Here is a 27,545-nt window from a genome sequence, read left to right as displayed (position 1 = left end):
TTTCGTCTTTCCTCCAAACTGCACACGGGTCTCCCTTCTTCCCACGTCAGGATTCGCACAAAAGTCTCCTTCCCTCCTTCACAACAGCCTTGCGAGGTAGCTGAGGCTAAGAGGGGAGGCCTGGCTCAAGAGCCTCGGGGCTGAATGAGGATTTGAACCCAGGTCTCCAGAGTCATCAGCTGATACGAGTCATAAGCTCATACCCTTCCAGCACATGGCACTGACACGGATAAACCAATTTGGCCCACGATGAATGGAAAGAGAGAGGGACGGGCCGGAACTGCCACTAATAAGAAGACACACACACACACTCGTCTGCGGGACGTCACTTACCGTAATTCCTGTCGCACCTCCAGGACGGTATGTCCCGTGATGATAAACACCTCCGTCATCTCGTCCGTGAGCATCTTGCAGGAGTACCCGATATTTACAGCGGTCTCTGTTGCAGGAAGAGAGGAAAAGATCTGTATCCATAGCGGAGCCAAATAAATGAGCCCTAAAATCAAAGGGAGGCGCCTTCTGGATGTTGCCGGACCATTGATCCCATGATCCCCTCACTGTGGGCCAAGAGTGATGGGAGCTGTAGCATGAGAATATCCATCCAGAGGGGGGCCAGGGGGAGCCGGGGACTCTGAATCCCTTCCGGATTTTAGTCCGAACGGCTGTTCTCCCCAAAAGGATTAAACCTAATCTGAGTATGAGAGCCCCTGCAAAGTTCAAAAGAGCACAAAAACCCATGTTCCTGGGTCATAAATAGAGACACCTCTCCTTGCTAGAAAACCAATGAAAACCTGCCAGTCTTCAACACAACCCTTCCTTCCGCTCTTCGTGGAAATGTTAATTGCAGCTCGGCAGCCCCCGAACACCTTCTGACCTTGTTTGTCTCCCGTCAACACCCAGATCTTGATGTTCGCCAGGGTGAGGAGGGCGATGGTCTCCGGAACTCCCTGCTGCAACTTGTCTTCAATGGCAGTGGCCCCCAACAGCTTGTGAGGAAAGACACAGAGAGAGAGACAAAGATGGCTAGCCAGGGCCCACCTTCCCAGCCGAAACGGGAAAGTTTTGGCTGGACCTTGAGAACAGAGTCCGGTCAGGCTAAACGCCCTTTCGTTGCGCTAATCAAAAAGTAATCCACCAGCGAGAACAACTGATATACAGCCGAGCACTGCTTTGGGTAGCCAGCATGGAAGTAACTATTCACAAGTAACATAGTTACAAAGGTTCACAAGTAACATAGTTACCTTTTACTAGTTACATTCTGAGCAAAGAGTAGTATCACAACCACAGCAAAACAATAAGTAGCTACAATATTCTACTCTTGGCATAATGTGTAACATTTTCTACTTCCTCCTGGAAGTTGCTCAGTGGATACATCTAATAACAGCTCGGACGCCTCGATGAGAATTTCTAGAAAAGGAGAGGAATTGGGGCCGAGGAAAGCTGAAAAGCTGGATGTGAGCGGATTGTAATAAGTAAATCAACAAAAAGTAAAAACAGTGGTGCCTCGCACAATGAGTTTAATCCGTTCCGGATTAACCCTCGCTGTGTGAAAACATCGCTGTACGGATCAAAAAAAGCCACTGGAACGCATTAAACTTAGTTTAATGCGTTCCAATAGCAGCTTTACTCACTGTACAGCAATGTTTCTCCGATGGCCGGCAGCCATTTTCGCGCCCTCCCCTCGTTAACGAGGGTACGAAAACGCTGCGCGCGGCCATTTTGGGGCTTCCGGCGGCCATTTTGAAGCCGCCTAACAGCTGATCGGCGGGTTGCAAAGCGAAGGTCAGTAAGCGAACTGCTTACCGACCTTCGCTCTGCGATTTTGAGCCACAGGGGCCGTCGGTGTGCGATCACATTTGCGATCGCTAGAACGGCCCCGTTGTGCGGATTCATCGTTCTACAGTGCACTCGTTGTGCGAGGCACCACTGTATACCGAAGCAGCTTGAAGTGGGCCCGCTGGGTTCCCCCCTGGATAAATAAAGGAGGGGAAGGAGACCTACCATCAGGTCGTTCTCCACCTCCTCGTAAAGCTGGGCCACCCTCTCCTCCCGGCCCTCGCTGGCCACGTTCGCGCGTTGCAACCGCTCGGCCCAGCTCGCGTAATAGCTTTCGTCGAGGTCCCGGTAGGCCAGCACCAACGTCCGCAGTCCCTCCCCGGCATATTCCTGGAGGCGGCAGAACAGAAAGCGTACGGTGGGTGGTGCCCAGAGGACGACAAGGGTCTGGCTCTCTTTTGCTGGCAGGGCTGAGCCCTGCGGTGTCTTTAAAGTTCGGCTCAAAACCCGAAGCGAACGCCCTGCCACCACCTTGGCACTGCAAACGGCAACCGTCCGGGTTAAGTTAGGATGATGGAAAAGGCGACCGTTCCCAGCGTCTTGGCACCTCCCGCCCTGCAACCCAGCCGGCATGGACCCTTCCCACCGCCCTCCCTGGATCCGTTCCTTCTGCCGCTCACATTCAGATGGTCGGTGGTGACGCTACACAAGTCCTGGTTCCCCGGATGGAGTCTCTCCAGCAAAATGGTGTCAGCCCCTTTGCAGTAAAGGCGGATCTGCCCCTCGTGGTTCCGTACTGGGGGGGGGGAGGGAGGTCAAGAATAAGGAGAAACACGGTATTTTAGTGTGTGTGTTTTTCCCCCCGCAACAATATTTGCCCTCTCCCAGAAGCTGAGCTCTCCCTTCTGTTGCTTCCTCACAGCGACCCTGCAAGGTAGGCAGGTTTGACAACGAAAAGTACCCCCAGCCTGGGCGAGCTTCAAGGCCAAAGGCAGACTTAAATGGAACCCTCCTCCCAGGAGCTTTTAACACATAAGTGCCACATTTTTTAAAAGTGTTTAAAACTTTTTTTTTAGTTCAGCAAGCTTGTAATAGTGCAATTTGTTTAAGTGGATGTATTTATTTATTTGTTTGTGTGTTGACCACCCATCAGCCTCTTTCAGCTGAAGATTGAGGGAAAGCATCCATCCATCCATCCATCCATCCATCCATCCATCCATCCATCCATCCATCCATCCTTCCTTCCTTCCTTCCTTCCTTCCTTCCTTCCTTCCTTCCTTCCTTCCTTCCTTCCTTCCTTCCTTCCTTCCTTCCTTCCTTCCTTCCTTCCTTCCTTCCTTCCTTCCTTCTATCCACCATCAGCTCCTTCCTTCCTTCCTTCCTTCCTTCCTTCCTTCCTTCCTTCCTTCCTTCCTTCCTTCCTTCCTTCCAGCTGAGACTGGCCCTTACACCGCAGTAGAACCTTCATATTCTGTAGCAGTCTACCTGGGAGAAAACACCGGTCGGATATCTCTCCCCTGCCCAGTGCACCATTAAGAAAGCTCAACGCACGGGGTTTCAGCCGTGATTTCACTGTTCTCTACAGGCGGCACACACGTATTCGTGTTTCGTTGGGTGCCAAAACCTTGGGTTAACGGCACCCCGTCTCTCGAACCCGGACCCCTGTCACCGCCGCCCCCCTCTCTTTTCTCACCGATGACGGACATGCGTTTACGAACGTTGTTGAAGTCCAGGATGGCCAGCAGCTGGTACATCACCGGCAGCCCCAGCTCATGCACAGTGATGGTCTTCGGAGTGCGCCCACGGAACACGAAGCCAAAATTTCGGGCGGCGGTGACCAGGGCTCCCTCGTCGGGCGACTGGGCTTTGTAGTAGAGCTCCCCTGTGCGGACGCAGAAGCAGGGAGAGAGAGAAAGCTGAGGTCCACCCATGGGGACGAAACCTTAAGCACCAAACCTTCCCCTCTGGGGCTTCCTGCATCCATCACTCAGCTTCACACACAGAGGCGAGGGGCAAATTTTAACGAGAATAACAATAATTGTGTGCCTTCGAGTCCATTTTCACCGATGGCGACCCTTTCCAGGGTTTTAATGGCGGTTACATCCAAAACCAAGTGAAAAGATGACACATATAATAATACGTAACAACCCAGTACGTTTTTCTTCGTTCTCTTTCCATCAGGAAACAAAACACCTTTGGGGGGGAAAAGCGGACGTTGGTGAGGAAGAAGAGCAGAGAGAAAACCCGGCCTTCTCTCTGTTTGCTGTTTTTCCCGTTCCAGAAAAACAAAGATTCTAGTCCTCATGGTTATGAATCCAGGAGATATGACTGGCCTATTACTACTTAGACATTCTTCTTCTGATTAACTCATTGACGGAACAGGATGGGGTCGGACTACAGATCCCATCGCCCCTCACCACAGACTGTGCTGGGATTGATGGGAGTTGTAGTCCAGAGTCGCCTTCGGAGGCCCAGACGTTTGCCATGGGGCCCAGCAGCAGTGCTTTACGCGGCCCAAGAGGAGAGAATCCTGCCCTCAAAGAGCTTAGCCCTTGGAGGAGAAAGGACGGTTGTCACAGCAAACCAAGACAGCCACGAGCTACCACTGTACCAAAGAACCTCTTCCCCCACCACCCACGAGGGCTAAATTCAGCATCGTCCACAGGTGGGGCCCACCTTCTGGTGGCAGGCAGTACCACAGGCCAAACACCGAGGCTCGAAATACGACTGCATTTTAGACTGAAGCTCCGACTGGCTGGATTTGCAGCCCCCATGAGCTGGGTTCAACCCAGGGCTAAAGGTTTGGCAGAAGGATGATGCCCCAGAGAATGAAAGCGAGCTGCTGGATGAGGACGCCAGGGGCGCGGTGAAGAGGATGATGCCGAGAGGCCCAGATCAGGACCCTCCCAACTTCCCGGGCTGCTTTGCTCCTCTCCCACACATTTCCCAACGTCCAAGGATTCAAACCTGGATTCTTCTCTTCCGACATGACGGTGTGGCAGAGAGAGAGGAGGCGGAAAAACTCGTGCGCGTGGGGGTCGCCCAGCTTGACGGCGTCCAGGAGGCCTGCGTCCCAGAAGGTGAACATGGGGTCGGCCAAGGGGTTGAAGGAGAAGTCTACCGGCTCCGGCTTCTGGAGGACCGAGGAGGAGGAAGAGAAAACGGTTATGATGAAACCACAGAAGGTCTCACCAGCCTGTGGTCTCCGAATGTTCTTGGACTACAACTCCCATTAATCCCGGCCAGCAAAGCTAGCAGTGAAGGCTTCTGGGGAGTCTCGTAGTCCAAGAACATCTGGGGACCCGAGGCTGGAAACCCCTGTGACAAAGCAGAGGTGAAGTCTTTCAGCATGATGCTATTCAATTTGAGGACTATTAACTAGACAAGTTTACAGATTCAACAGGTCTCTTCTCCTTAGGGGGTTAGATGGGAACAGCCTCCCTAGGTTTGTAAGGAAGGTTGCCTTTCCCGGTCTGGGAGCGCCAGGGATTCGAAGTGTCCATATTTCAATTTTTTAAAACAACAACAAAAAAACCACTAAAATTCTCAGAAAACTGCCAAAATCATTTTATACGAAGTGAGTCGAGCTTTACAGACACCATGGAAAACTGGCTTCTAGATTAGATCGTGCCTGAATTCTCTTGGGAAACTAAACTGAGTAACTTTAGGCACCTCGTGAGAAGACAAGACTTGCTAGGAAAGACAATACGGTTAGGAAAAGTTGAAGGCAGCAGGGAAAGAAAACCATTAGATGGACTGACTCAGAAAGGGAAGCCTCTACTCTACAAGACCGGAGCAAGTCTCTTAATAAGAAGATCTTTCCGAGGTCATGAATTCATGGGCTGCCATAAATCAGAAGTGATCTGATGTCATGAAACAGGAATGAAACATACAGATATCAGAACTCCAGAAAGATCGTCATTAGAACTGCAGAGGTAGAAGGGATTCTATAGATCATCATGTCCAACTCCTGTCAAGAAGGCACCGTGGGGGATTCGAACTCCCAGCCTTTGGCTCTGCAGCCCAGAGGTCTAACCCACCAGCAGGCCATACTTTCTCCAAATCCTACTAGCCACCCCACAGAGCTGCCCCAGATCTTTACCTCTCCAAGCTCGGCTTTGTAACCTAGAACATCCAAAACATCACCTATAAAATAAGAGAAAGAGAGACAGAGTTACAGCATGATCCGTGAGGACTACGCTAGATTATATTTGAAAGATTATTAGCAAATACAAGCGCTTTTCACAGCTGTGGTCTGCTCCTGCAGTCTCGAGAAGGAAGACCGCTCCATTCCTTCAGTTTATATTGACTGCAAAGCTATGCATTGGTTAGGGATGTCTGCCACCTAGTGACTGAAGTAGGTACCGCAGGCTTCAAACTTCAGAATATGTGCATCCATCCATCTCTCACATCTCATACTCAAGACAGTTAGACTGCCTCTGAATGTCGGGAGTTAACCTGGCTTACCATAGCTCCGTCCGTTCACCGAGCACTTGCTGAAGACCATGATGTTCTGGGTGAGGGTGCCTGTCTTGTCCGAAAAAATATATTCCACCTGGCCCAGCTCCTCATTCAAGGTCGTGGTCCGGGCTTCGGCCGGCGTGCACCGCTTGGCGCAGTACATTTTCTTATCCCAGTTGATGAAGTAGCTGTGCCCAAGACGGATCACCTCCACGCTGGCAGGAAAGAATCAGAAACAAACATGTGGTCCTGTGCCGTTTAAGATAGACTGCCACTGAATGAGTAAGCTCCTCTCTCGTGGCATCATTTTTTAAAACTTTTTAAAAAGTTACATTTCCATTTCTTTGGGATTCGCCTCTCTCTTTCGTTTAAGCAGAGGCGGCTCCCCAGATGTTCTTGGATTACAACTCCCATCATCGCTCCCCTGTTGGCGAGCGCAAGTCTGATGGGAGTTGTAGTCCGACAGCATCTGGAATTTCGCACCCTCGCAGTAAAGAAAAGGCAGACACGCATGTGTGTGTTTTTTTTTCAGGAACAGAGGAAAATAACTCCAACGTCTAGAAACGGCAGCTGAGGTCCAGAGCACCCCGATTTATTTATTAAAAAGAGAACTGCTATGGCCCTCAATGACAATCTTGGGTCCATTTTGGTTTAAATGGGTGTAAAACAGCTGGGGATGTGACAAGGGGGGAAACTGATGCAAAAAAAAAATTCGATGTTCAAGTTGCTCTCTGAAGACTGGAGGCCAGAGGTTTGCAGGTTCTGGACCTCCAGGGGGTCATCGTCCCCTGCCCTGGGGATATTAAAGTGGGGAAGGATCTGACCCTAACCCTTAGCCCCCTACCCACATCCCGTAAGGACCTGAGCGTAGTCAGAGGTGTGGGGGACGGAGTGGGGGGTACTGGCTCTTACCTGGGGGCTGAGAGAGAAAGAGAGAGGAAGTCATGCTGGAGAAAACCAAAAGAAAAAGAGAAATTAAAAGGGATTTTGAAAAAAAACAAAGCACAACGGGCAGGAAGGGTGGAAGAGAAAAAAGAATACAGGCGTCGAAGAGGGGGCAGGTTTTAAAGGTGGGAAATAAGGAGGTTTTTTGGAGGGAAAGGGAAGCGACTCTGAGGGAGAGGTCGGCGTCAGAGCAGACGGAGACAAAACCAGCCCAGTGGCTTCCAGTCAGAGATGATATTAGACAACATGAAGAACAACACACACCATCAACCCCTGTCCGCATCTTTCCCAGAGCTTGGAAATCTTCGTCTCTCTTTTTAATAATAATAATAATAATAATAATAATAATAATAATAATAATAATAATAATAATAATAATAATAATAATAATTTATTGTCATTGTAAGTATATACACATACAACGAAATTCACAGACACCCAGAGACCAGACACATGCACACACATAAAATTCCCAAACACTCCCCACCCACTAAAAGTCCCCCACTAAAAATACAAACATCTACACCGCAGGCCAAGTTACACAGTCCAACTAATTATTCACTACTGGTGGTCTTTAAGCTCATTATTAATTGCAATTATAGCTCTGGGATAAAAACTATTGAGAAAACGTGTGGTCCGAGTCTTAATTGTTCTATATCTTCTGCCAGATGGTAACAGTTCAAAAAAGTTATAAGCAGGATGGGAAGAGTCTCTCAGGATGCTATGTGATTTCCTTAGACAGCGAGATGTGAAGATGTCATCCAGGGTTGGTAGCTGGAGCCCGATGATATTCTGGGCAATTTTAATGGTTCTCTGTAGAGCTTTTTTGTCCGCTACAGAGCTACTCCCAAACCATGCCAGAATGCCATAGGTTAGGACACTCTCAATGGTGCTACGATAGTATGACAGAAGCAAATGCTGAGATAAATTTAACTTGCCGAGCATTCTCAGGAAATACAGCCTCTTCTGTGCCTTCTTCATTAGCATGTTGGCATTTATAGTCCATGAGAGGTCCTCTGAGATGTAAGTACCCAGAAATTTAAAACTACCAACTCTCTCCACTTCCTCACCGTTTATGTACAGTGGTAAATGTACATATCTTTTCCTCCTAAAATCAATTATGAGTTCTTTAGTTTTTTTGATGTTAAGTGTGAGATGGACTACACATTTTTGGACTACAATTCCCAGAATCCACCATCTAGGGTGGGGTTCAAGCCTATTCCTGTGGGCAGCTTCCCTCCCCCTGGATGTGGCTAGACTACAACTCCCATCCTCCGCAAGTATTAGCTAGGGCTGATGGGACTTGGAGTCCAACCGCATGGGGAGGGTCTCGGGGGTGGGGGTCCTTCACGGGTCTTTCAAGAGAGATCGCCAAGGCGCCGAACCGATTTCGAAACGAGGGTGCAGCACCTTGAGCTCAGAGAAGTATCCGCGGCTCTGCTTACCTGTTCAAAAATCTTGACCGCAACCCTTCAAGGTAGACCAGCCTGAGAAAGACCGGCCACCCCTAAGTCACCAGGGGGGAGGGATTTGAACCTGGGTCTCTTAAGCCTCATTTCCTGACACTCCAACCAATATACCGCACTCCTCCTCTGTTACGGCACCCCCCCACCCCCTTTTGCTCGCTGGGAGCACGCAGGGGGAGAGGGTGACCCCCCATTACCTGACGTAAAGGGAGATGGGGACGACGGTGTTGAGGATGATGATGTAGGACCAGAAGGAGAGGAAACCAGAGAAAAAGGCACTATCAACGGCCTCGTCCCAGGGCAGGTAGATCTGGAAGCAGACCCCCACTTCGTATTCCCAGATCGAGTTGCCGATGGCCAGGATCACACCCATACATATGAGGAAGCCAAAAATCTAGGCAGGGGAAAAAAAAAGATAAGAAAAAAAAGACATTTAACAAAATAAAGGCTGTCAAGCACCGGGTGAAGAAAAGAGGCTTCATTGCAGGGCTCTGTTATTACAACCCTCCCATCTCTAAAAAAAAAAAGTGGAAGACAATCATGCTAGGAAAAGTTGAAGGCAGCAGGAAAAGAGGAAGGCCAGAAGGGAGATGGATCGACCCCCCTAAAGGAAGCCACAGGGTTGAATTTGCAAGAGGGCTGCTGAGGACCAGGACATTCTGGAAATCGCTCGTTTCATAAGTTGGAGGCGACTCGAAGACCCGTAAGGACAACAAGAAATGTCTACGGTAGGGACTCGGGCCACCGTTTGTAAGCCCCTTGGGGCAGGGATCTGTTTGAGAAATCCATGTTAAAAAGGGGGGGGACGCCAATCCTGCGAAGAGATGCTTCTGGTCCCCGGGAAGGCCACACCACTGTGCTGAAACTGCGAGAGCCGCTCCGTATAATCAGTGCGGGCTTCTTCTCTGCCACGGGGTCAGGCCAGATGACCTCCAGAGGTCCCATCCAACCTGAGCATTCCTGGAAAATTCTGGGGCTCGAGGGCACCCACAGAGGACCGATCCCTTACCCAAAGCACCAGAGTGTTCATCAAGCGATCGATACTGGTCCTCTTGAACTTCGTGCGGCCGCTGTTCTGCATCAGTTTGGTATCCGGACCTGGAAGAGCGAAAGAAGTCCATGCGTGAATCCATCAGGAACTCAATACAAAGCCTTCAAACGATATATATTTTATTTATTTCTATTGGAAAATAGAAATCTGTTTCTCTTTTGGAGAAAAAAAAAGCCCTGGAAGCCTCTTGCAAGGGGGAAAGATATAAGACACCCCTTAGAAGGGGTGTCCTCATCCTCCAGGTGAGGAAGGGATGTCTTATACGCCAGCAATAAAATAGTCTTAAAAAATAAAAGGAGAGGAGGGCTTTAAAAGCAAGTATTTGGCAGGAGGATCGAAAACATTTGGAGAATCAAAGATAGCCTGGGGTAGCAAATTTAACACCTCCCCAGGAATGGGATTTTCAGATTTCTTGATCTTCAAGTCCCATCATCCTCCATTTGGAGAGTTATGCCTGAGAGGCAAACATCTCAGAGGCCATGTGTTCTCGAAGGCTTTCACGGCTGGGATCTGATGGTCGCTGTGGGTTTTCCGGACTGTTTAGAAAACCGACAGCAACCATCTTAGAGACTCCTCAATGTGGCTCGCCTGGGAGAAAGGCCTGGACTGCGGCCTCGCTCGGCCTCAGCTTCCTGTTCAGACAGAAAGCTCCCAGCTAGCACTGGGGCAGGAACAGGAAGTTGAGGCCGAGCGAGGCCGCGCTGGGCCACAAAGTCTTCCCTTTTGAGGCCTTTCCTCCAAGGTGAGCCAAACCTGGGGGGTACGTTGCCTGTCTGCCAGGCAGAACTCCCAAGAATGGAGGGAGATGGGCTTTGTAGTCCAACAGAGAAAAAAATATCTCCTCTTTCACCGCCACCACCACTACCCCACGAAATCGGAGTCGCCCGTCGTATCAAGACAGCTCCTTGCGTCCGTGCAGGCAGCTCCCGGAGAGCCCACCTGCGAAGATGACGAGGCCGAAACACCACTCTGTATTGCGCAGCACGCATCCCCGCAGCAGCATGTTCTGGTTGCTCAGGGGATATTTGCTGTCTTTCCAGTAGAGCGTCCCGCCAAATTTGTCCAGTTTATTGTTCGGCGGTTCGCAGATCACCTCCCCTGAAAAAAAGAAAGAATGTTGTCGGGGGGCGGGAAAGCTCTCGTATGGACCATTCGGGGGCCCCTGGAAAGTTTGTAACAAGGGGGCTCCGTCCCGTATCACAGCCCACTCACCGTCAAAGTGCGCAAGCTTGCTGGTGTCACTCAACGCCGACGTCACCGGGATGGCTTGTCGGACTTTCATGTTCGTCTCCCTGCGGAACAGAGGAACAGTAGCGGCATGAAGCACAGAAAGTCAGTGGAATCCCAGAGGTCCTGGGTTCGAATCCCTGCCCCAGAGCCAAACAAGCCACGGCAAGACCCACTCACGTGCTACATCGGGCGAAAAGAAGTGCTAATTTTTTTTTAAGCGAAACCAGATAAAGAGGTGGCCATTTTTAATAATGTTTGTTAAAAAAAATTAAGCGTGACTTTTTTTTCCGTTGGTTTGGTAGATTTGTGGGGTGTTTCCCTCAGGTTTCAAGATATTCTTGTAAACGGGAAAAAACAAGGGACCCACAAAAAATGATCACAAGGGTTTCAAAGTGTGGGTGAAGAGCCAGTTTTATAATTTGTCGTCCCCCCCCCCCCGCAAGTGAGACCATCTGAATGAGCGATGGGGTAAGGCCATGGGGTAAGGCAGCAAATTCAGGGCAGCTGGTTCCCACGACCGCCAACGCCACGGAGAACACCCGTGGGTGCAGAAAAAGGGTGCCACAGCTCACCCGTCAAGCTCTGAGGTCTCGATGTAACACAGCCCGTGGGGTTCGCTGCTGGACAGAAGGAGCAGATCCGCCTGGAGGTGGAGAAAGAGAGAAAGAAGAGGAGGATGGTTTGGGTTGATCGCAGTTCTTGACGCTGGATTCCTGCGAGTCATGTTCTAAGTGGACCCACGGGATCATTTTAAGGGGGTAACAGGTTCTGGGGTCACGAAGATCTGCTGGCAGTGTGGGGCAGGGAGAAAGCCCTCCACCCTACCTTCAGTACATTTTTTGGGCAGACAAGCCATCTCCCGGAGGGTTGGCCTACCTCCAGGACACTGCCGCCCCGTAACATCAGGAAGGCCGCCGGTCGCTGACCTTAAAGGATGATTAAAGGATGGGAGAGAAGCAAGCAGCGGACGATGAAGGAACCATCGGAACTCACCGCCACAAACTGGTTGTTCTCCAACTTGATGATGTCCCCGACGCGCACATTCATCCACTGTTCCTGCTGGAGGCTGTAAAGAAGAGCCGGGAGTAGACGGGAGATGGGGACGGGGGAGAAGGCGTGCCGCATGAGAATGAAAATTGCTCCACCCCCTCTTGATTTGCCCTCAAGGGAGGTAGGAACAGTTATGGGGTTGAGTGTCTAGACACAGAAATGTCCCATCTCCAGTTAGGACTGGAGATAACGCCTTGTTTAATATAGAACTTCCCCATATAGTAAGATTATCTGCTACTGTCCCAGGCTTTGGACTTCCCAGGAAATGTTGGTTGTAGAGATTAGAAAAGTTACTTTGGGGTGGGGACTGTGACTTTTTTGAATACCCCCAGTCAACTCGGGCAGTGGCCCTGTTCCCTGGTGCATTCTGGGCTTTGTAGTCCACAAGCATCACTTTTCTAGGCTCTGGAGCGGGAGCCGGCGGGAGGCAGAACTTGGATGGTGGTCGCCCACGGGTCTAGACAGGTCACTTCCCCCCCCCCCCGAACCCTCCCACTCTACTACGAAAGTGGGATCTTATTCTGTTTTGGCGACAAATCCACTTTTGACTGAAGTCCATTTAGAGAGGAGGGGAAAGCTATGTTTGAAAACCCAGGGCACCAAATTTGGGCCTAAATCTTGGGGTCGAGAGGGGTAGGTTGGCTGTTTTTCTCCCCCACCTTCCAGCCCCCCGCCCCCCGACCGAAAACCAAACCCTAAGGATACTCACATCCCGTTGATCAAGACTTGAGAGTGACGACTGTTCACCTGGTTATCACTCTTGTGGCGGAACTGCGGGGGGGCAAGCGAGCATCAGCATGAGGAGAGATGAAGCCCCCCAAATCACTGGCTCTCCCCCCCCCCGCTGAAAGGACTTGGCCCCTCCTTCTTGGCTCAAAGGATCCGGGTGCAAATCCCCCCCCCCAAGGACTGACTTCCAAGAATCATTGGTTGGGCTCGATTTTCCAGAGGCATTCGACCGACTAGCCTCAGGATGATGGACCTGAAGGATGATAGACCTGAAGGATGAATCCCGAGGGGCTCCTGGATCCCCCAGGCTCAAGAATACAGAAGTGCATCTTGCATGACATAGCCCTGGGGTGGCACACACATCTTTTCCTGCTGGAGAAAGGCCAGCTCTATCCGAGGACTGGTCTACCTGCCTAGCGTTACAGGGATGAGCGTGACACTGCCCCAGGCAGAAGGTAGACCAGGCCTCCAAGACAACACGGGGTGGTCTACTGACCTCGGTTTGGAACAGGACCTCCATGAGATCCAGAGCCCAACCTACCATATTTTTCCGTGTATAAGACTATACTTTTGTCTAAAATTGAGGGTCGTCTTATACACGGAAGTAAGCTGAGAAGAGTACAAAAATAAGTGGAAGGGAAAGCAGGGATCAAAGCGATCTTGCAGTGCTTTGATCCCTTTCCCCCTGCACTTGCTAAGCCCCACTTGGATTTCTTAATTTTGGATTAGAGAAGTGGGGGGTGTCTTGTACATGGGGGCGCCTTATACACAGAAAAATATGGTATTCGCTCTGCACTGGAATAGCCCCTATCTCTGGAAATCCAAACCCCAGATACAACGTCAAACTGACCTATTTTTGCATTAATTTAGTTAGTGCTCCATTCTCTTGGAACTCACCCTGAGGGTGACTGGGGGGGGGGTGTTGTTCCCTGATCACGGTATTACTTACTACTGTATTACCTTAATTCTGGCGTTCGCTCCGCCCTGCTCCAACACACAGAGAGTTTTATCTTTTGGGTAATAATAATACTGGCACAGATGACTGGACCCGGACCCATCGTCCCCTACCCCAGCATTGCTTACGTAGTCGTCAGTCGCATCCTTGACCGCTGTGATGGTCAGCACGAGAACCAAAGGCACTATGGTGGTGAACCATGAAAGGGAGGAGATCTGTGGAATCAGCTGGAGAGGAAGGAGACAGGGGAAAGGGTAAGTGAAGGCAGGGAAGCGAGGGCAGGGAAGTGAGGGCAGGAAAGCAAAGCTGGGAAAGAGAAGGCAGGGAAGCGAGGGCGGGGAAGCGAGGGAAGGGAAGCGAAGCCAGGAAAAAGAAGGCAAGGAAGCGAGGGAAGGGAAATGAGGGCAGGAAAGTAAAGCCAGGAAAGAGAAGGCAGGGAAGCGAGGGGAGGGAAGTGAGGGCAGGAAAGTAAAGCCGGGAAAGAGAAGGCAGGGAAGCGAGGGGAGGGAAGTGAGGGCAGGAAAGTAAAGCCGGGAAAGAGAAGGCAAGGAAGCGAGGGAAGGGAAGTGAGTGTAGGAAAGTAAAGCCGGGAAAGGGAAGGCAGGGAAGCGAGGGGAGGGAAGTGAGGGCAGGAAAGTAAAGCCGGGAAAGAGAAGGCAGGGAAGCGAGGGAAGGGAAATGAGGGCAGGAAAGTAAAGCCAGGAAAGAGAAGGCAGGGAAGCGAGGGGAGGGAAGTGAGGGCAGGAAAGTAAAGCCGGGAAAGAGAAGGCAGGGAAGCGAGGGGAGGGAAGTGAGGGCAGGAAAGTAAAGCCGGGAAAGAGAAGGCAGGGAAGCGAGGGGAGGGAAGTGAGGGCAGGAAAGTAAAGCCAGGAAAGAGAAGGCAGGGAAGCGAGGGGAGGGAAGTGAGGGCAGGAAAGTAAAGCCGGGAAAGAGAAGGCAGGGAAGCGAGGGAAGGGAAATGAGGGCAGGAAAGTAAAGCCAGGAAAGAGAAGGCAGGGAAGCGAGGGGAGGGAAATGAGGGCAGGAAAGTAAAGCCAGGAAAGAGAAGGCAGGGAAGCGAGGGGAGGGAAGTGAGGGCAGGAAAGTAAAGCCGGGAAAGAGAAGGCAGGGAAGCGAGGGAAGGGAAGTGAGTGTAGGAAAGTAAAGCCGGGAAAGAGAAGGCAAGGAAGCGAGGGAAGGGAAATGAGGGCAGGAAAGTAAAGCCAGGAAAGAGAAGGCAGGGAAGCGAGGGAAGGGAAATGAGGGCAGGAAAGTAAAGCCAGGAAAGAGAAGGCAGGGAAGCGAGGGGAGGGAAGTAAGGGTAGGAAAGTAAAGCCGGGAAAGAGAAGGCAGGGAAGCGAGGGAAGGGAAATGAGGGCAAAAAAGCAAAGCCGAGAAAGAGAAGGCAGGGAAGCGAGGGGAGGGAAGGCAGGAAGCTGAGGGCAGAGAAGTGAAGGGGGAAGTGAGGGTAAGGAAGCATGGGTAAGAAAGCAGAAGCAGGGAAGTGAAGGCAAAGTGCTTCCACGCAGCCTCTCCTCTGCCGTTCCCAGCCCACACTCCCCAACATTTTGGGGAAACCCCAAGCCACAAAGATCCTAGTTGGGATCTCTCCCCCCCCCCGGCTGCTGCCAAACACCCCTCCCCCAGAAGATGTCTCCTTGGGGAAATCCTCACCTGGAGGATGAGGAGGAAGAGGAAGTAAGTGTTGGCCACTTCCTGGAATTGCTCAAAGAGGTTGATGGGGAGGAAGGTGAGCACATTGTACTTGGACGTCTTGATGCAGTTGCTCTGCGAGGCGCGGGGAGAGGAAGGGAGAGAGAGAGAAAAGAAGAAAAATAAATACCTAAAATTAAAAGGGCACCAATTCAGTGTCTAGGCAGATGAGGAGTGAAAATCCGGAAGGGGGGCACCGCTCCTCTCTGTTTTCAACTCAACACTTTTAAATTTTACTGGTGCATAATGAAAACAAAATCCAGATCCGCTTTCCGAGAGAAATTACGAGCCTAATCCGTTCCGGGATACGGCCTCTGCAGACTGGGGTGGAGCAGGAGGAACAATACGGGACGTGGAAGGGGGGACAGGACTCCCCAATTTCCCTTCCTATTCCCCTCCTCTCCGCTCCGGCAAAAAGCAAACATCCTACAGCCAGTTGTGGGTTGGGCTTGGTGTGTGTGTGTTTTCCTGGGATTGTTTCTCTCTGGCCTTCTTCACCGCCGGCTCTATTTATAGCCGCGAGCCAGCCGGGCCGGGTGTCCCTGGGTGGGAAGTTATTCATAGGCAGACCCCGGACCACGAGAGAGAGGGGGGGTGAGGCTGAGTCAGGTCTGGGGGGGTGGGAGTGGAGGGGACGCCTCGCGGTGCCGGCTGGACAGAACGACTCCCAACCTCCCGGAAAATCCACGGGCCGTTTTGTGGGGCTGCAGCCCGAATCCCAGAGGCCCCGCCTGGAGACCGTTGAGGAAAACAGTTTGGGGTCATTGTGTGTCCCTAAAGACACACACACGCACACTCAGGCACACATACACACACAGAGCCCCATTCCAGAGCCAGGTCCTCAAAGCAAAAATAAAGCCACCTCTTCTCTTCCCCCCACGCCCCCCCCGGCTCTGAGATCCAGTTCTCGGCCGACCATAATCACCGTCCCCCCAAAGTGGGTCACCCCTTCACAAACCCGCACGCACACCTCTCCCTCGCCCGGAGACGGGACTCACCGCATACTGGAACTTCTCGTTGTATTCCCGCGCGTTCGCCTTCACCCGCCTTTCCTCCTCTGAAAAGGGACACCGTCAAAGTCAGCGACCGCACCCGACCCAAATTGAGAACAGCCGCCCCAGCTTTTCCACCCCCACCTTCTGCCCCATGGCACCCAGACTCCCACCTGGACCCCAAGCACACCAGATGCCAGAGCCAGCAGCCTTCCTATCATCATCTGAGCTGTATCTTGTCCGGCAGAGGACAAGATGATGACAACAACACCCCCCACACACACACTTCAATTTAAAAAAATGTCCTTGAAGGTGGCTGTTCGAATTTCGCCCTTTGCATTCCGCCCTCGGCAACCCGAATCTTTCACTCCGAACGGCTCACCTCCTTCTCCCGTTATCTTGTCTTCCCCTGCCCGGCCACCCCCTTAAAACCCGTTAAAGGTTGAGCCGCCTCAAAGCAAGGTCAGTTGGAAAGAGGGTAGGATGCTGGATGGGGTGGGGAAGTGGGGTGCAGGAGGGGGTGGTCAGCTGGGGAACAACCCCCCCATCTTCCTCTCCCCTCCTCTCAGTCCAGGAGGCAAGAGAGAGAGAGAGAGGATTCGGACCCAGAAACTATGAGGTAATGCTCATCAGCGCCGCAGTGAGAGCATCACCCCGGTGAGCATCTTTGAGCATCCTCGGCAAGGTGGTGCCGACCCAAAGCAAGGGAAAATCCGGCTCAGCTTTGGGGGTCAACCCTCCCCGTCCGCCGATCCCCAGCCCACCCCAAAACTTTCACAGCCCCACGGCACGCCGAATACCTGTCCCGCCTGGCGTGGGACTGTGGCGGTCCGTCGCCACGGCAACCCAGGGCCATTTCTCGGGCATCTCCTTGGGGATCGTCATGGTGACCGGCCACCTGGGTCCTCAGGGGGGGTGTCGAGGGAGGGGGGGAGACGTCCAGGAGGGTACCCCACCCCTTTGAGTTTAGGTGGCGGGCCCCCAAGAGCAGAGGCCTTCCTGGCGCGTGCCCCCCATCCTCCTCCCGGCCTGACCCCCTCCCCGCTCGCTGCAGGGGGAAGCTCCATGCTGACATTGAAGGAGTCGGGGGCCGCCCACCGCCACACGGCGGCCAATGAGGGGACAGGGAGGCGTCACCTAGGCAACTGATGTATTTGGGGGGGAACAGGAGGGGGGAACCTCCTCCTCGCTCTGGTTCTCCTTCCCCTCTCCATATAGACACACTACAGCTAAGCCACTGGCAGAGACACCCCAGCTTAAGCATGCAATGATGATGATAATCCTCTTAGAAGTGCATGGCTGGAAGGGATCCTATAGATCATCCAGTCCAGCCCCTGTCCAGGAGGCATTGTGGCGGGGGGAATTCGAACTCACAACCTCTAGCTCTGCAGCCAGAGACCTCGACCACCTGGGGATAATATTTCCACCTCCACCTCTTGCAGGACAACCCTCCCAACCCTGGCAAAAATGAAATGAAATAAAATAAAATCAATCAATCAATCAATCAATCATTGGCACCCACAATTTGTTTGTTTGTTTGTTTAAAATCGCCTTTCTCCTTATTAAAAAGAGAGAGAGAGAGAGGACCGAAGGTGGCTTGCATCATTAAAACCACACCATTAAAAGCTAAAAGCAGCCCATGGGTCCAATACTGGAAAGGAATTAAATAAATCTTATATTTAAATGGTTCGGTGAAAGCCTTACCAAAAGATTCGAAAGGAACACAAAGACAAGCCGTCTGTTTTACTTTTTAAATCCTCTCAGACAGCCCGTCCCAAAGGGAAAAAAAAACAGTCTGAAGACAAAAAAGGCTTTGCCAGGTGAGACGCAGGAGCAGGGCCTCGTTTGAAAGTTGGCAACCTGCCTTTGGCTGAAAGGCCGGCGGATTCGCCCCGGGTTATCAGATGCGGGAGGAAAACGGTGTTCCCGCCACTGTGAACTGCTTTCTTTCCCTTGTAGTGTTTGGAAATAACACAGTATAAGCGAAACCGATGCAATGACACATTATTGCAAAAAGATCCTTAATAAGTTTACTTAAAAAGCAAACAAACCACAGATAACAGCATCAAAACATTGTGTGTAATAAGGAACATTTACTTGCTGCTTGGAAAACAGACTGGGCCACGATCTGTGAAAGCCCGTCGCATCGAATTCCCCCTTTTCGCTTCAAACCTGCTTTCTGAACCCATCATCCTAACGCAGGGACTTACCTGGGGAATGCTTCTTCGCACAGAAGTCCATGGCATTTGACAGTAACTGATCAAGCCCATGGGAGATGCTACGAGCGACGGTGGTTAGGGTGCGATTTGGAGGAAAAAAACAGGAAATAAAAACAATTAGGGGGGAAAATTAAATTAGAAATGGTGGAGCACCCACCTACTCATCAAGCGGTAACACTGCTTTAGCAAGCATGATCGTCGGACCTTCCCCATCTTTCAATCTTACTGCGGCCGCAAGTCTTAGCGGGAACTGAAATTGAGATAAATCTTGCCCTTTGGCTTTTTTTAAAAAAATGGAAGTGAACGTGATCTGATGCAAGACTCCAACGGGAGGATAAAAGTTGACAAAAACACCTTTAAAAACAAGACTGACATCTTCATTTCACAGCCACAACTGAACCGCAGCGCTGTGACTTCCCGGCCAAAAGACAGTGTCAAAGCCGTTACCCCAAACCACACTGAGGACTAGAACATTAGAGAGGCTTCCGAGCTCTCTCTGGAAGCTAAGGATGCTTTTCGACGGCCGGGCCAGACACCCGCTCAAACCGGAGGTTGACGCCGGCTCCGTCTTACCCCTCGGACCGAGCTGGGCCGGCCGGTTTCTTTCCCTACATTGAATCCCCAACGACCGTGCGCTCGCCTGCCGCAGGATTTCTGCTCGCCTGTGGCAACATCTACCTCTTTGCAGAGGCACTTCCTGTGGCACTCGTGGCTCTGTGGCGACCACGGTGGGTCGGGCGGCAAACGCACCTCGCCGTCCATTTTTCACGTTTCTCGAAACTGTGCCGAAGCACAAGAGGAAGGGAGGACCGCCTAACCCCGGCCACATCTGCCGAGTTCCCCCTTAGCGCTTCCCCCTTTGAAGCCCAGACTCCTCACGGTTCATTCTGAAACCCAGCTGCGAGTGCGAAACCTGTTCAACCAAGTTTTCAAAACAAATGCTTGAGGTTTCTGAGCCACCTGGAATGGTCATGGTGGAAGGAGACAGACCTCATTTAAAAGCAACGTCCTTTGTCTCTGCTAGAAACGGTACCGAACAGGTTTGGGGGTCCAGCTCTGACTCTTATTCTCTACCCATTAGGCCACACTACCTCCCCCACCCCCACGCAGGAAACAAGCTGATGTTTAAAATTATTGTTTTAAAAACAAAGGGAGAGGGAATCTGTCCTCCAGCTTTAAACCATATGCCCAGTAAACACACCTCCAGACACCTTCCGAGCGTGGAAAGGCACGGGACGTGGACTACAGCGCCCAGAATCCACCAGCCAACAGGACTACTGGGAGTCATCGTTGAAAAACACTCCATTTCGTCTTATGAGGGAAATGGAGGCGCGGTAAGAACCAGGTGGATCCGTGACACAGAGTTCACCTCCATCTAACCTGGGGCCGGCCCTACCCGAAGGCAGAGGGAGGCGGCTGCCTCGGGGAGCTGGATTGAGGGCTAGAGGCTCCACCTCGTGTTGTGTTTCTTTTTGCGGCCGGAGAGTCAGAGGCGTGATCTGGGGGGGATTTAATGTGCCAAAATAGCTTGGCTGGGTACGTAGGGCGGGGTAGAGGTGGGGTTTGCTTTTCGGCCTCATCCACGGCCTTAAAATACCACACAGCTCCATACACACCCAAAATACATATTGATATTCATTTTCAGGGTGTATTTACCAGAAGGGGCTATTAGAGGGAGGTAGGGACCATTCGGCGTATAGCGTTCGCAACTTCCACGTTTTTCGGCATCCACGGGGGGCGGGGGTTGGAACCGGTTCCCCGTGGATACTGTGGTCCGAATGTACACAGAAGTGGTTTTCCCATTCCCTTCTCCCGAGGTGCCCTGGGACAGACCGCTTGCCCAAGGCTACACCGGCTGGCTTTTTTTTTCCCACACAGAGGGGGAATCGAACTCAATACCTCAAACCCCAGAGCTATCCAACCAGCGGGGCACGAACCCCTGTCATATCACCATCTCCAGTTTTAAAGAGGGTCAACGGCATGGCTCGGGGACTGCAGCGAACGCCGGCTTAATGCCCAGCGGCTGAGAGGTCAGGCCGGCTTGTTTACGTTATATTCGTGCCCTATTTTTTCTTCCAATGAAAAGATAAGATTCTTCCTCAGCTCCCTCTTCCTCTCTCGCTCCTTTGGCGACGCAACAGTCCTGCGAGGGGAGCCGGGCTGAAACCGAGCACGCGAGCGAGCCCCAGATCTGAGCTACACATCTCCGGGTGGATTCGAACTCAGACCCCAGAACCACAACTTCATGCTGAGTTCTCCTCCAAGGCTCCACGTTCACCCCGACTTTGCACGGTAGGTGAAGTGGAGCGGTGAAAGAGGCCCTAGGCCAGCCAGAGCGAGTTCATGGCTCTGGACTGCTGGCTCTAATTCCGGCTCTCTGACCATTACACTATACTACCCCGGATCACGTCCGCGTTCAGCTGTTTAAAGGCATTGCTTTGGACAAGCGAGAGGGAGGGTAGAATAGTCGACCAGAAAACTCATCTCTTCTCCACTTTATGTCTCATTCTGATCACCTGGAAGGGGTCCTTACTCACCCCAGGCGAGCGTCAGAAAAGCCAGTATCAAACACGGCTCTCTACGGACGGACAGCAGCCATGTGGCCGAACTCCAGCAATGGAGTCAAAGGAAAACAAGGTCCCAGCCTTTCTTTTTTAAAAACATTGCATTAAGAACAGGAATGCGTCCTAAAACACCCCTTAAGAATCACAGAACCCGACAAACCCAGATCCGAAACGGAGTGCTGACAGCACCGTGCATTCAAAATGTCTTTCTTTATTTTGAAGGATGGAAAAGATGAGGTGGAGGAACCTTCTCCCACCCCCTCCACCACAACCTGGCCGCCGTCCTCGCTCCGCCCGTAAACGCTGAACGACGGAGAAAAACCACAGAGAAAAAAATAAATTTCCGGCGCTAAACAGGCACAGGCTTGGCCCTCCGTCGGCTCACCATTTTAAAAGAGGAAAAATAGACACACCGCCCTTCTTGGCCCAGCCTAGGATCATAATCATCGTCGTCTGGCGAACTGGAAGGGACCCTATGGATCATTGAGTCCAGCCCCGGTTAGGGGGGACAGCGGGGATTCGATCTCCCAACTTCTGGATCGGCAGCCAGAGGCCTAAACCACCGAGCTGTCCAGCCACTCAGAGGCAAAAGGGGGCATTAAAAAATCAAGTCAAGGCCCAGCCTGCCCTAACTGGCATCGCTCGGTTTGCCTAATCGGTATTTCCTGATGGAAATTGGTTCTGGGGTTCAGCTCGGCCCTCCGTTTTTCCAAACGCAATCTCAAAAAGAAGCTCAAAAAACAAATAAATGAGTATCAGGGCGAGAGGAGCAGCTTTACAGGAAAAAAGGAGGGAAAGGGAGAAACATAAAACTAACATCCAAATGCAAAAATAGGCAATACCTTTATAGACCTCTAAAAAAAAAAAAAGAATCGTACATAATAATAAACAAGCTTCGGTGGATGAAAACATCGCCTCGTCAGGTTTGTGCCAGTGGGAAGAACTTAACGGTCCGAAACTTTACAAAATCTAAACAGAAGCTAGTAGGTGTTCGACTGTGGATCCTTGCAGAGGTTTTTGGGGACAGGATGGAAAAAGATGGGTGGGTGGAAAGCAAGAGAGAGACAGAAGGAGCAGACAAGGCTATCAGGAGACTCGAAACCAAGCCCTAGGAGGAAAGACGGGGGGAAAAAACGGGGCCATGTTTAGCCTTGAGAAAAGAAGACAGAGGGGAGACCGGATAGCACTTTTCAAAGATTTGAAAGGTAGCCCTACAGAGAAGGGGCAGGATCTGTCCTGGGTCATCCCCAGAATGCCGGACTCATCATAATGGGCTCAAGTTTACGGGAAGCCAAGATTTTGGCTGAATCTCAGGAAAAAAAACTTCCTAACTGTTAGAGCAGTACGACGAGGGAGCCCATGATCTCAAGGGATAGGGGCGAGCGCTCCAGTGATGGAGGCCTTCATGGGAAAACTGGACCACCCTCTATCCGATCCGCTCCGATTCGGATTCCTGCCTTGAGGAGTAGGCCGGACTCACAACTCGTATGATTCTACGATTATTGACTCGCCCAGCGAGGGAGGGCCATACGTTATCGGTGTAACGGACACAGGAAGGAGCCACAGACCATTTTAGAAGAAAGGAGCGTTAAAAAATGATTCGGGGGCCTTCCCTGAGTGCGAAGCAGAGCTCAAACTACGAGGCTCGCCTTATGGATGGCTCGCTCCGTTTACGAGGGTATCGCCTATTTATTTCCATCCCGTTTTTCTCCCCCTTCGGCTCAAAGCACCTCGTACCAAAATTTAAATGGACATGGGTAAATAAATATAGATATAAAAGGGGTACCAGGAAAAAAATGCTATGCTTGGGGTAGTTAAGCCAGTTCCAGTTTACCCCAAACATTTTCAAGGGAGGTGTGCGGGTGGGGGTCCAGGGAGTGGTTCCCCACGGCCACCCCCAAAGAAGCTCCTGTGTGGGATTCGAACTCAGCCCTCCAGGGGTCCTAGACACTGCTAGATCTCATGTGCCCCTCCAAATTATCTCTTCAAGGTCTTTTTAATGGGGAGCTGGCTATCTGATCGGGTTTAGAGGCCTCTGGAAAAGTGTCCGGCCGACGGTGCCTTGCGTAGACTTATGATTTTTCCAAGCGGGTAGTTCCAAAGGCGCCGTGTCTAAGGTGGGAGGCCCAGATTCTTCCTGCTTTGGGGGGTGGGAGAAACCAGCCTGCAAGGTAGGCCTTGAATATCTACCCAGATTTGATAATATTATTATCTTAGAACGGCAGAACTGGAAGGGACCCTCGAGTCTAGATCAAGTCCGGATCCGGCCAAGGAAGGCCCCCGCGGGGAATCGAACTCCTGGCCTCGGGCTCCACAGCTGGGCTGGGTCGGGGGGGGGGGGCAGTCCAAAGGAAGTGACCTCCGGAGGGAGGGAAGCTGGCCGGGCCAAATGACACGAATGCAAAATCCCGAAGATCAAGCGCATGGAGAGGGGGGGAATGAGGCCAACGCCAGCCCCATGCAGTCGATCCAGAAAAAAAGGCTGTCTCCTTGTGTTTACGTGTGTGTATTTGTGTGTGTGTGTCGGGGAGGGTGTCGGCTAGGATATCAAGGCATCAGCACTTGGGGGGGGGCGGGAAGGAAGATGAACCTGGGTGTAAGCATTAAGAGGATACAAAGGAAAACGGATAGGGGGTCAGGAAACCCGAATCTCAGCCTTGCGGGTCGGATGTCCAAGCATCAGCCAGTTAGTTCCCTTGTAGAGAAGCGGGGGGGGGGGGGCAGAGAAAGGATTTGACACTGGGGGGGCACCAAGTGTGTCCCGGGGGGGGAAGAAGTCAAGCAACACCTGCCACGCGGGAGAAGGGGATTTGCAGGGATGGGGGGTGTTTAATGGGTCCCTAAAATTTTCCATCAAGACGAGAGGATCAGATCTAGCTGTGGGGGGGGGGGGAGACAGAGAGCAAGGCATGGCAGGGAAAACAACAAACCCCCCCCTCCAGATCTGGTTGGAGGTAAAGGAAAGGATTGGAGGGGGGGTCAGAGAGAGAGATAAATGGGGGGGGGGGGGAGAGAGAAAAGATCCAGAATGGGGTGGGGTGGTTGACTGGGCCAGAGATGGACTGGGGGGGGAATATTTAGGAACAAGTAGGCAGATCTTTAGGGTGGGGGGGGGAATAAAAGCTACACCTGTTGTGGAATTAAGGGGGTGACGAGGAGAGGGACCCCCCCCCAGGATCAGTGGGGGGGGTGTTCAGGAAGGCGAGAGAAAGCCAAGAGGAGAAAATGTTGAAGCTGGAAGCTTTAATTTGTTTCTCTCCCTCCCTCCCCATTTCCCTTCCATGGGAAAGAGCCTGAAATTACGGGGGGGGGGGGGGGCGCAAAGCTCCCAGGGACCCTGGAGGTCGGATCCGGACGAGGTGCAGGAAAGGGGTGGGGGGTAAGAGAGGGAGGGGAAGGCAAAGGATCCGAAAGGGGGAGGTAAAAAAAAGAGGGGGGGATCGTTCTCTTAAGATTGGAAACCCCCCCAAAAGAAAAAAACCAGATGTACTGGAGTTGGGCAAAAGAGGGGGTCCCGCCTCGTTTTGCAGTGGGGGGGTGGTCGCTCCTCCATAGCCAAGTTTTGCGCCCCCCCCCAAAACCTTCCTCCCCCCCTCCCCAAAACCCACGACGAGCGGGGGGGGGGACAGATCCTTACCTTTAACGAGCCGCCTCGTCCGGGCTCCCCGCTTGGTCTCTGTGGCCGCCTCGGCTGCGCCCCATCTGCGCCCTACTGCGCCCCATCCCGAGCGCCCCGCTGCGCGCCCCGCCGAGCCATCGCGTGTCTCTCCTGTGTGTGTGCGTGTGTGTGTGTGTGGGTCCCGATCCCCCCCCTCCCAGGGTGGCGCTCCTCTCCTCTTCTCTCCCCCCCCTCCAAAGGGCTGGGGATGCAGGGCAGGCGGGCGATCCGGGCGGGGATGGAGAAGGAGGAGGAGGAAGAGGAGGAGGAGGAGGAGGAGGAAGGCCGGTGGGAGGGGGTGGATGGGGTGGGGGGGGACGGAAGTGATGAGATCGGGGCGGCCAAGAACTTGGGGGGGGCTTTCCGAGGATCTCCTGGAAGAAAGGAGGAGAGACCCATAAAAGAAGGAGAGAAGGGGAAAAATATGGAAAGGGAGGAAAAGAAAGAGAGGAAGAAAAAGAGGGAGCGGATGGGGAGGGAGGAGGCGGCCTCGGGCGGCAGATTTTGGGGGGGCGGCGGCGCAGGATCGCATCTGCGTTGGTTTGAAGGCTTGAAGTCCCCCCCCCCGCAAATCGTTGTGTTTTTTTTTATTCATTGCGTTTCCTAGCTGGCGTGGCTCAGGCGGCGCCTTGGATGGGGACGGCACTGGGGCCAGAGGTTTCCTAGGGGGCTCCTGGCCCCGTTTTTTGGGACCCGACCCTCCTTCTTTTTTTTCCCTCCCCCTCTTTAAAAAAAAAGCAGAAGGGACTCCTTTGCTCCTCTCCCACCACCCGCCCCACTGGGGGCCGCCCAAGGATTTCGGCCGCCTGAGGCCGGGAGGCTAAGACCTTCCCCGCCAACCCAGCAGACACCCTTTTTCATACATCCCAAACAAAAGCGCTCCCCCCGCAAAAACAAACAAACATGGGAACCAGAGATGCTCCTGGTGCATTGGACTGCAAACCCCATGAGGCCCACGAAGCAGGCAGGGGAGGATGGGCATTGTAGCCAGGACCCCTTCCCACCTACCGTAGCCCTTGACGCTCTTTCGGCTCCCATCCGCTGAGTTTAGCCCCTCCTGGCCTGACTGGATCAGAACTCAGGGCCGGTCAATGTCACCAAGCTCCTGTGACGGGGAATGTAAATAAATGTGAAAAAGAATAAATAAACTAAAAAAAAAATACTTTTTTTCCCCTCCAAAAAAAGAGAGTTACAAATAAAGAAGCAATAGGAAGGGATAAATAAACTACAGGTACGCACCCGGACAGCAAAACGTCAAATAAAGCATATTGTTTGGAAGGGGGGAAAAAAACACAACAGCGTGGAATTTGTGAAAAATAAACTCACACATGTGCAAACGCAACACCCCTTGTGCGATAGATCTAGTTCTGCCACTGCTGCACCCTTGGTTTTTTGTGATCAGAGGGCGGTGTGGGGCACGGATTTCCTAAAAATGGGGCAGGACGAAGGGCCGGGTGGTGGTGGGGAACCAACGCCTTCTTTTCTGCTCATCATCTAACCACGGAAAGCCGGGTTGGACTAGATGACCTCAGAGACCCCATCCGGACCTATCCTTGTAATCTTCTTTAAACAGTTTTAATTTGGGCCAACAAGTTTAAAAACTTTTTTTCTTGGGGGAAATGGAGAAGCTGTTTCAAAACAGTTTTTAGGAAAAATGCAGGGTGTGTTTGCATGTGACATATTGATTTTATTTTATTTTATTTATTCGATTTTTACCCCGCCCCTCTAGACAACGTCTACTATATTTCCCAGGAATGTTTTAATTTTTTTTTCCGTTGTCACCAGAAAGCAGCACCGAGGAGCCATGGGGGAGTTTTGAGGACACACGGCATGGGAAAGACAGAACTTGGAAATGTCGGGTTGGGGACTACAAATCCCCCCTGCTAGCGTGAGGATGCTGGGAGGCGTAGTCCCCCCCCAAAAAAAGAGCCCTTTCGGATCCCTCGAGGAAGCCGCTCTCTCTTATCCTGAAACGACTAGGTTTAAGAGTTTCTGAGGGAACTTTCCAGAATGGGAGGCCTCTCTGGTGGCTTTGGACTACAACCTCCATGGGCCACCAACTGGGACGGCCATTGGAGGTGGATGATGGGATTTGAAGGCCACCGCATCTGGAAAGACCCGGATTGAGGGAATCCACTGCAACGTCTCTCTCTCATCTTGACCTACATCGAAGGGCTGTCGTGAAGAAAGGGCTGAGGAACAGATGTGGACATTATTCCCCATTTTTTAAAAAAGGGGCCACGTTTTTTTAAAAAAAGAGTATCATCTCCTGCGCCCGAGATCTCGTAGGCAAGGACATGCCACGCCATGCCCGAAGCTCGCCAGCCAGCATTCCTGGGCCCGCCGCCGGCTTAGGCCTGCAGGTCACGGGCGGCTGGCATGTGCGCACAAGCCTATGGGAGGAAAAAATACAACTTTTTTTCCGTGGTCTGTAAAGGCAGCCGCCTCTAGTGGCAGAAATGTTTCCCAGGCGCTGGTCCTTTGTCCGCCCTTCTGCTTTTCTCGGGCTTTGGACCAAATCCGTCCCCGCTCGGCGGTGGGCCAAGAGGCGGCGGGCGCTTTGAAGCCAATTGTGCAAAATCAGTTCTTTTTTTAGAAAAAATAAGGATACCAGCAACCGAGCTATAGAGAAATCTCATAGAGTAGCTTCTTCCGTTCTCCAAGCAGTGGCATTTTCTTCTTTTGACATTTGTGGATATGTATATATATTTTTCCCACCTTCTTTCTCCCCGAGCATTTTCTGCCGAGTTTGTTCCC

General features: G+C 52.0%; 1 protein-coding gene across 7 annotated transcripts in view; it reads right to left on the bottom strand.

Moving 5' to 3' along the window:
• Positions 1–27,545, bottom strand: part of ATP8B2 (ATPase phospholipid transporting 8B2) — a 48,863-nt gene that overhangs the window by 11,908 nt on the left and 9,410 nt on the right. The window contains exons 1-20 of one of the 7 annotated variants that reach the window (XM_078382235.1): positions 24,768–25,053; positions 18,558–18,625; positions 16,354–16,412; positions 15,317–15,430; positions 13,792–15,078; positions 12,689–12,750; positions 11,923–11,995; positions 11,502–11,572; positions 10,912–10,991; positions 10,639–10,797; positions 9,658–9,746; positions 8,846–9,042; positions 6,244–6,452; positions 5,879–5,922; positions 4,744–4,909; positions 3,470–3,658; positions 2,457–2,572; positions 2,002–2,166; positions 875–986; positions 334–439 (exon numbers count right to left, since the gene is read on the bottom strand). In XM_078382235.1, the coding sequence (XP_078238361.1) occupies positions 334–439; positions 875–986; positions 2,002–2,166; positions 2,457–2,572; positions 3,470–3,658; positions 4,744–4,909; positions 5,879–5,922; positions 6,244–6,452; positions 8,846–9,042; positions 9,658–9,746; positions 10,639–10,797; positions 10,912–10,991; positions 11,502–11,572; positions 11,923–11,995; positions 12,689–12,750; positions 13,792–15,078; positions 15,317–15,430; positions 16,354–16,412; positions 18,558–18,588 (3,329 nt within the window). In that variant the 5' untranslated portion in view covers positions 18,589–18,625; positions 24,768–25,053. Of the gene's footprint in view, positions 1–333; positions 440–874; positions 987–2,001; positions 2,167–2,456; positions 2,573–3,469; positions 3,659–4,743; positions 4,910–5,878; positions 5,923–6,243; positions 6,453–8,845; positions 9,043–9,657; positions 9,747–10,638; positions 10,798–10,911; positions 10,992–11,501; positions 11,573–11,922; positions 11,996–12,688; positions 12,751–13,791; positions 15,079–15,316; positions 15,431–16,353; positions 16,413–17,147; positions 17,306–18,557; positions 18,626–19,139; positions 19,671–24,767; positions 25,054–27,545 lie in introns of those variants that run through there. The other 6 variants (XM_072984251.2, XM_078382236.1, XM_072984254.2 and 3 more) reach the window with 6 other exon arrangements.

Source organism: Pogona vitticeps, chromosome 15 (assembly GCF_051106095.1).
Source record: "Pogona vitticeps strain Pit_001003342236 chromosome 15, PviZW2.1, whole genome shotgun sequence".
In the NCBI taxonomy this organism is placed as follows: Eukaryota; Metazoa; Chordata; class Lepidosauria; order Squamata; family Agamidae; genus Pogona; species Pogona vitticeps.
Note: the sequence above shows the minus strand (reverse complement) of the source record. Positions and strands in the feature narration are given on the sequence as shown.